Below are 8,352 nucleotides of genomic sequence, written 5' to 3'. Positions count from 1 at the left end.
ATAGCAAGAATACGAGCGGAAATTATCACAATCGCATGCGGATATCCTTTAAGTTCTAAGGAAGTCGGCCATACGCCTTGCACTGATAAGCATACTTTAAGTCGTCCTCAGTGCCTACATTTTCACTATAGCATGTTTGCTATAGTGGGCGCTCTGACTTTCTGCATGTTAGCACAGCCAATTTTATAGCTAGACGAAACACTACAGCCAGCCTCCGATCATTTGAATCAATGCCACGGCAGCTGGACTACAGTATCGCGGTCAGCAGCTGGTGGTATGATTTCGGGCTCCACATCAGAGACAGTAGCCCATTGACGGGGCCCGTTCGGAGTCCAGTCATCTGCAATGACCGGTGGCGTGGCCCGGCTCCCCGCCCGGCCGTAATTGTTTGCCCGTGTAACGGACTGCAGCCGGTGCAGGGCAGTCGGTCCGACGTGCCGCTCCATCGGGCGAGGTTGGTGACCCTGCAGGTCGAGTGGCCGCCGAGGCAGAGTGGTCAGTAGGGTCCGGTGGAGGATGGAGGGAGATGAATGGAGGGCTGCAGCCTGCAAGAACGCAGTGAGGAGTGGAGAGAGAGAGAGAGAGAGAGAGAGAGAGAGAGAGAGAGAGAGAGAGAGAGAGAGAGAGAGAGAGAGAGAGAGAGAGAGAGAGAGAGAGAGAGAGAGAGAGAGAGAGAGAGAGAGAGAGAGAGCGAGAGAGAGAGGGAGAAAGAGAAAAAAATATTGAAAGAAAGGTGAGACTGTTTTGCGGGAGAGAAAGACTTGGTGATTGTAAAATCAGGGGAAAGAGATAGAGAGGAAAAGTGAGAGAGCGTAATGGAAGAGAGAGGCAGAGGACCGGAGGGTGATAAGGGCAGAGGGAGAGAGCCGACCGTCATATCTCCGCCCGGCGGGCCGCGCGATGGAGTGGGCCGGTCACGGCTTCATGAGAGAGGCTCAGTGCTGATCGCGCCGCGGTGCCGATCGGAGGGCGCCAAGAGGCTCCCTCTCCATCGCTCTGCCTTTCACTCACTCACTCCAACTCAGTCTGCGGGTGAGAGTGCATCGGAGAGCCAAGCAGGGCGCTTGGTGACAGGTGAGCACTCCCTCTAGACATCATTGCGGGCTTACTGTAGGTCAGGACGTGAGTTGGTCGGTCTTTATATCACCAGAACCGTAGGACCGATTTTAATCGGTAAACGGCATTACAATTCTGGGAAAACTCGTCTTAGACGGATGACCATTGACCACTATAATATTGCTTTTCGTTTGAAGTGGGAGGAGCTTATTATAACAATTCTATAACAATATTAGCCTTTTAGATATTTCAGCATAGGTACTTTTCAATCGAATCTTATCGAATAGGCATATTAAAGTGAAAGAGCCTAATGTGTAAGTCAATGACCTGTCTGTGTCAAAAAATGAAAATTTCAAGGAAAACACAAGAAACCTGCGACAAATCTGGCGTTTATGGTCTAAAAACATTGCCTTCAAAGATCGGTACATAACGGTTAACTCACATGAATATATAATGCATTTACAATACTTTTGGGAAAAATGCAAGGAAAAACTTGAAATTGAAATACCATTGTCATGGAGTATGGCACAGCTCAAGTATCTTTTACCGAAGATGGCATATCGGAGGACTGCCAAACAGGTTTGTTGTTACGCTCTTAATTTCAATCACCCCATGTTAGGCTGAGTCGCAGGCGTTCATCTTATTTCTCAAAGTCATGCGGAATACTTGCGATAGCTGATGCGAATGAAGCACCCTCAGTAACTCATTTTCTGCCCGGTTGTTTCTCTAAAGATGCGCTGTTTATGTATAGTGTCTAACTTTGACCTAACTATAATGACCGTCTAACTATAACCTTAGTGTTAGAGTACATAACACGACCCTTTCTCACATCTGTTTCAGCTGACTACGGCGGATTCAGGCACCCACATTTCTCCATGGGCGACAAACAACTTACCATTGTACACTTCAACGATGTGTACAATGTCGAGTCATCGAATCAGGAACCGGTGAGTGATAATAGCCGTTTTCACGACGGGCTATGTGGCGAATGCGCCTAATTTGACCAAATCCGCACCTAATCTCTCTTACAGTAAATATCATGTTCATATTGTGAATTTATTTCACTGTTTTAAGCGCCGTCGTAAAAACGGCTAATACCTATTTTGTTTCGATATTCATTCCAAAGCTTGCCCGTGTAGCGCGCGTTGTTGCCGGGCCAAGTCAGCTTCCCCGTCCTCAGTTTCCCATGACATATATCTAAAAATGCGCCGAGAAGCACCGGCCTTTTGTCTTACATTTATTTTCGCTCACTAAATTTGACTAAAATTGAGCAAGATTCGGTCATTTCAGAAAGGGTTACATGGGCACGCTTAGTGCAAGCATATACAAAGTGAGGCACCTTGGTATGCGTATACCTAAAATGCGAAGCCATTCAAGCCAAATGTTCGCTTGTTTGTAAGCTCTTTCATTTCCAGTACAGCCTTTTTAATTTTGCCTCCCGGTTAAATTCATATTTTGATTACAGCTTTAGGATAGCATCCTTCCGCAAGCTGATCAATCATTTTATGACAAATGTAACCAATATTTGCCGTAGGTTGGCGGTGCCGCCCGGTTTGTGACAGCTGTAGAAAAGTTCCGACATCTGAACCCGATGGTCGTCTTCAGTGGAGACATATTCAGTCCCAGTCTCCGTAAGTATTTGCACTTTATATCAACGCTGTTGTGGTGAGAAGCTAAGACCATATATTTTGTTTGAGATTCATTGCTCACCTTTTTTGCTTCCTTTACTTGATATGATGACAGATGAATTGGCTCGTTCATGTTTATCAAAACATTATGTTTGAATTTTACATATCATGGATAAAGATGACATGCCGCTCTATACTCACTACGACCGCAAATGCCTGATTGTCCGATGACAACGCACATTGGTTTGTTTCAGTGAGCACGTTTGCTCGGGGCGACCATATGATTCCTGTTCTAAATCGCCTTGAAGTGCACGTAGCAGTGTATGGGAATCACGACTTCGGTAAGCAATGCTCTTCAGTTGCTCTTTAATGAATTAGCCGATCTGCTGCATTTTTTCTAACCGTCATTTTAGACGTGACCAGATTTCTTCAATAGCTTGGTGCAAAAAAGGTCTCAGCAAATTCGTTCCTTTATTCTTATCCAACATTATGAATGATAAATGGCCCTACGTTTCTAGGACTTCTCATCACATGGTTTGACCTTAGTGACTGTTCCAGGTGTATGGTTTAGACTAATGTATAGGTATGATTCCAACTGAACGTCTGTTTGACGGCCGGTTTTTAGGAGTTTGGCTCGGTCTGTTTGTACCGTTTTGACTCATATTTGACGGCCGTGTTTCAGATTTCGGTCTGGACTCGTGCATGGCTCTGACGGCGGAGACGTCGTTTCCCTGGCTGCTCTCCAACGTTCGGAACATGGAGACGCAGCGGCCCCTGGCTGAGGGACGCATCACCTACGTCACGCGCTGGAACGGCATCAAACTCGGCTTCGTGAGTCCGTCGGTGCAGTCTGGGGAACGTTAATTTATGATATGCCTGCGTTCAGAAAGATTAGGTCGTTGCCTTCCTGGTAATTCTGGTAAGCTTATATCCTTTTACCGGATGAATAAAAAAATAATAAGAAGAAGAATAAGGGTCAAATGTTGTTTAAGCACCTATAGCTTGCTGGGTTATAATATTCTAACTTTATATTTCTACGGCTCTGATAACACCATTAAAACATGCATCAGATGCCTTAATTTCTTATAATGGAGTGCACCTTTTTATGCGAATGGAGAAGACCCTCGACGCTGATGTTTGCCTCTTTCTCCTTCATTTCTAGATGGGTCTGGTGGAATACGAATGGCTGGAGACCCTGTCTACCATCAATCCTGACGAAGTACAATACATAGACTATGTGGAGATGGGTAACAAGCTGGCTGCGAAACTACGGAGTGAGGTAAACACTTATTCTTACGATATTTGAAAGATGATTTTCTGAACGGGTGCTTAAACTCGACACCAACGGAAACGAACATTAAACGCTACCAACATCCAGAAGGCTCCTTAACTGAACCCGTAGGTCAATTTGATGTGATGCTTTCATTTGATGATTCGATGTTTATTTGCTAAAGTGAAAAACCCGCATGTATGTCATCAGAACTTGTTTCTTTGCTGCGCCATTGTAAAACCCCTCTGCATTTGTTGTTTCTTTTCATGATAACTCTCAGACCCATTGTGCGCAGCGGGCGCTGTTTGTAGATTTGCTGTCATGATAGGACACGCTCAACAGACCTTGTCATTTCTTCGAACTACTGATTGCTTAAACATAAGCATACATAAGTATACATATACATACATAAGTATACATATACATAAGTAAAAGCAGGCCGTATTGGCACCGCATGTCCATTGTCCAGCTCTCAGTAGCATACATCTACTGCGCCAATTCCTATCAGCCGTATTTGATTTCCTTCTACCATGATAAGAATAAGAGCCAGAGAGTCCTCTCATGTCGAGTAACCCGATATGCCTACGGAGGCACGGTACTTGAAAATCTTCTATCATATCTTCTAACATCACCTATCATAATGTTTGACATCGCGCCGATGAATTATCGTCCATCCCACTTTGAAGTGTTTCCGATGACTATTCCCAGATACCTACAATAGGTGGTCATCACAACAAGGCCTACACCAGGTGGATAATGTGCCGATGGAGTGGCTTAGAAAATCTAACATCCTGACAAAATCGACAATTCTACAATTCTGATGTTTCTTATAGTTGTGTTCCAGATTGACACATAGTGGGGTCACATGAGAACTGCAAACCGTTCATACCCAATATTTGAGCGTGGCTGATGTGCCAGCTCAGTTTGTGTGAGACTGAGTGGCTGATGTGCCGGCCTGCAGGGCTGTGAGCTGGTGATCGCTCTAACTCATATGCGGACCTTCAACGACCTGCGGCTGCTGAGAGAGTCAGAAGGCATCGACCTGATCCTGGGCGGCCACGATCACGACTACGAAATTCATACGGTGAGTGATGCGCTATGAGCAAAATAGGGAAATCTGTGAATTGCTTATGTCGAATTTAAATAACATCGTTTGGCTGTCTTTCTCTCGTAACCGACAGGCGCCAGACTCGAAGTGCGCTCTGATCAAGTCGGGTACCGATTTTCGGGAGTTCTCTGTACTGGAGCTGACCCACCTGCCGAGAGGCGGGTGGACCCACACCGTTCAGCGGATAGAGGTCACCGCACAGTACGAGGAGGACGCCAAACTCAAGGAGGATCTGCAGCCCTTCATCGGTAATTATCGGCGTGGGGCTTACGTGCGAATACAATTTAACTGTGTAAAAGCGCTTCTAGTAGTGTTTTTTTTCAAGCGAATGGTGTTAGCCTATTAACGAAGTTTCGATGTATGCTGCTGCCCACGAAAAAGTTTTTGCTCTCCAGCAATTGTCATTTGAACATCCCGAACCGTTTACCTGTGTTATTTTGCAGACATGTCGGAGACGAAGCTAGAGGATGTTGTCGGCCATTTTGAAGTCGACTTGGAGGGTCGCTTCAGCAAGGTTCGCTCAGAGGAAACGAACCTGGGCAATTTCTGTGCGGACGTCATTCTCGGTAAGTAACAATCCTCCCAGAGATTCTGGCGATAAAACAAAACAAAAACATGACTATGAAGCATGTTTCTGTTAAAAGGAATGCTACCGATAACATGTCAAATAAAGCTGTGTTTATTTCATTTTGATTTGATCTCTGCCTTTTACAGCTTAAAATATGGGTTTTGTGTCTATACTGCACTGACGGCTCCCCCTCTCTCTCCCAGCTGCCATGAATGCCGACTGCGTCATCCTCAACTCGGGCACCCTGCGGAGTGACCGGGTCCACCCAGCTGGTGACTTCACCATGCGAGATCTGGTCACCATAGCTCCATTCATGGATGGCCTCTGCCTGCTGCACGTCACAGGTTAGTCTGGGGAGGTCACCGGTCAGGTCAAATGTTACACAGATTAGTCCAAACGGCACCAAACTCAATCCATGCTGTTCCTAGACTTGGCACATTCACCAATTCTGACATGGATTGATTACATTTGACATGCCATCTTGTTTCCTATACCAGCAAAGAACATATGAACGGACATACGAAACATCATACGAAGCCGTAACTCAAATGTTCTCAGTCTTTCTCAGTCGCTGGTCCGGGGTTCCCCGATCTCTGCACTACCAACTTATCCGTGTGCCTTCAGGCGCCGTGCTGTGTGAGGCGGTGGAGAACTCTGTCTCCATGTACCCCCGGCTGGCGGGCAGGTTCCCCCAGGTGTCCGGCATGTCCTTTGTCTTTGACCCGGACAAGCCGCCCGGACAGCGGGTGGATCCCAGGTGAGACACAGCGAGCGCACACAGGTCAGAAGCAATCGGAAACGGGTGATAAGACGGACGGGGAAGGAAGGATATCATAGCGGGCATTCTATCAGGAAAGGCTAATTTTGTAATAAATTAACGCTAGCGGAAAAAAAAAACGAGGCGATCATATGAGGTGCTCTGCCGTCTCCCCAACCCTACGAAATTGCGAACGAGGCCGGCAAAGACAGCGCCGATTGTAATGCACGAATGTGATGTTGTTGACCCCCACGACGTTCCTAACGGTGCTGTCCCTCCGCGCGCAGGCTTGTGAAGGTGGGCGACATGTTCATACAGCCGGATCAGCTGTACAAGGTGGCCACCAAGGAGTACATGCACCAGGGCAGGGACGGGTTCACCTGCTTCGTCGACGCCAAAGTGCTGGTGGGTGGTTTTAGAGAACTTTTACCAATACTTTGAGTGCTGGCTGTCTGCTTTCGGTGATTTTGCATGTCACTCAATGTGTTGTTAATTTGTGAATATTCATCGTAGGTCATTCCAGTTAATGAGACTTAGTGTTAGACGTTAGTGTACTGTGAGTTTGTTTGTATCCGTTGCATATGCAGCTACAGAGAAATAATTGTACCACTTCGAAAAGTTGTACCGAATTGTACGAACACTTTTCATCAAGCAACCTTTTTTTGGCAGCAAGACGAGGAGCAGAGTCCGCAGCTGCGAACGGCAATAGTGAACCATTTCGACTCGATCAATCGCCTGCGGGGCTACTGCGGCCCGCAGGCAGCGCTAAGCGCCCACCGCCAGTCCATAGTCTCCATTTCACGGAGGTAGGGAGGAAGGTAGGGAGGGAATGGGAAAGGGGAGAAGAAGTGGAGGGAAGGGAAGGAGCGAAGGAGTGAGAGAGAAAGAGAGAGAGAGAGAGGAGAGAGAGGAGAGAGAGACCTGAGAGAGAGACCTGAGAGAGGGAGAGAGAGAGAGAGAGAGAGAGAGAGAGAGAGAGAGAGAGAGAGAGAGAGAGAGAGAGAGAGAGAGAGAGAGAGAGAGAGAGAGAGAAAGAAAGAGAGAGGGGGAGGGAGAACGAGAGAGAGAGGGGGAAGAGGGAAGAGAGGGAGTGGAGAGTGAGGGTAGGAGGAAAAGAGGAAAGAGTGGCGAATGGGAAGGATAGCATTCTCTGTGTCATTTAGTCATGTCTTGATCAAAGCTGTCATCTTGAATTCAAATTCCATTGTTCTTTAGCAAGCCTCCCTTTGCTGATTTTGAACTCGAATCTGCTAAGCTTTAGTCTGAACCATTCTGAGTGGCTCGCTCTTGAGGTTTTCTCGGCACGTTGTTCCAGGAACAGCCGTCTGCGCAGTTCGATGGAGGTTTCTGGGTTCGTCGGCCCGAGTCGACTCTCTCCCGACGCAACAGCGTCCAGTTCAGCTCCCTGCCGCCCGGTCAGTGTAAGATCAGCATCAGCTGATCCGCACGGCCCTAGTATTTACTCATAGATACCGAATACAGCACGACGTAAAAAGCGTAAAAATGTGTGCCGACTGCGCTGGGCATGCTATATTACTCTCATATTTGATCTTAGGATTAAAGGTAACGTATTCACCGTTTAATAATAGGAATTGCATTCAAAGAAGTTAATTTGCACATAACTTCCCTCAAATACTACGGACGTCTAGATAAATTGCCGCTTTTGAAAGAGCTCGAATATGAACGGTCTGAATATTGTTGGGATGGGTATAGAGAGTAGATCGGAGGTGTTAAATACGTGTTAGGTATTTGCGTGAGTTCAGAAGTGCAAAGTACCTTTATCTGGCAGAGACACCGATGCAGCGGAGGAGTTCGATCCACTCTGCCAGCGTGCTGAGCACCCACGCCATCATGGAGCGACTGTACAGCGTTAGCGATGACGATCAGAGGTGAGAGAGAAAGAAAATGAATGGGAAGAAGGGGGAGGTACTGATGGAGGGTCATTGAAGAAGAGAGAGATAGAGA

General features: G+C 46.9%; 1 protein-coding gene across 2 annotated transcripts; it reads left to right on the top strand.

The window, feature by feature from the left end:
- Window positions 1-913: 913 nt before the first annotated feature.
- On the top strand, window positions 914-8,274 carry LOC122373336 (snake venom 5'-nucleotidase-like). 2 transcript variants are annotated; one of them, XM_043351300.1, is made up of 15 exons: window positions 914-1,074; window positions 1,897-2,003; window positions 2,591-2,687; window positions 2,939-3,025; window positions 3,367-3,515; window positions 3,847-3,963; window positions 4,916-5,038; window positions 5,136-5,310; window positions 5,506-5,628; window positions 5,834-5,974; window positions 6,255-6,387; window positions 6,675-6,792; window positions 7,057-7,193; window positions 7,703-7,802; window positions 8,177-8,274. In XM_043351300.1, the coding sequence occupies exons 2-15, from the start codon at window positions 1,932-1,934 to the stop codon at window positions 8,222-8,224; spliced, it is 1,620 nt and encodes a 539-aa protein (XP_043207235.1). In that variant the 5' UTR covers window positions 914-1,074; window positions 1,897-1,931; the 3' UTR covers window positions 8,225-8,274. The 2 variants fall into 2 exon arrangements, with proteins under 2 accessions (XP_043207235.1, XP_043207234.1); XM_043351299.1 differs by lacking the exon at window positions 914-1,074 and adding an exon at window positions 1,407-1,635.
- The last annotated feature ends 78 nt before the right edge of the window (window positions 8,275-8,352 follow it).

The sequence above is a fragment of the Amphibalanus amphitrite genome, unplaced genomic scaffold (genome assembly GCF_019059575.1).
Source record: "Amphibalanus amphitrite isolate SeventyFive unplaced genomic scaffold, NRLGWU_Aamphi_draft 001478F_arrow, whole genome shotgun sequence".
Classification (NCBI taxonomy): Eukaryota; Metazoa; Arthropoda; class Thecostraca; order Balanomorpha; family Balanidae; genus Amphibalanus; species Amphibalanus amphitrite.
This window is presented reverse-complemented; position numbering and strand designations above follow the sequence as displayed.

What these genes read in the sequence shown, in the direction of transcription:
- LOC122373336 (XM_043351299.1), top strand. Translation starts at nt 1,572, where the DNA reads ATGGAGTATGGCACAGCTCAAGTATCTTTTACCGAAGATGGCATATCG. An exon ending in CATATTCAGTCCCAGTCTCC is followed by an intron (nt 2,688 to 2,938) that starts GTAAGTATTTGC and finishes GGTTTGTTTCAG; the next exon opens with TGAGCACGTTTGCTCGGGGC. An exon ending in CTGTGCGGACGTCATTCTCG is followed by an intron (nt 5,629 to 5,833) that starts GTAAGTAACAAT and finishes TCTCTCTCCCAG; the next exon opens with CTGCCATGAATGCCGACTGC.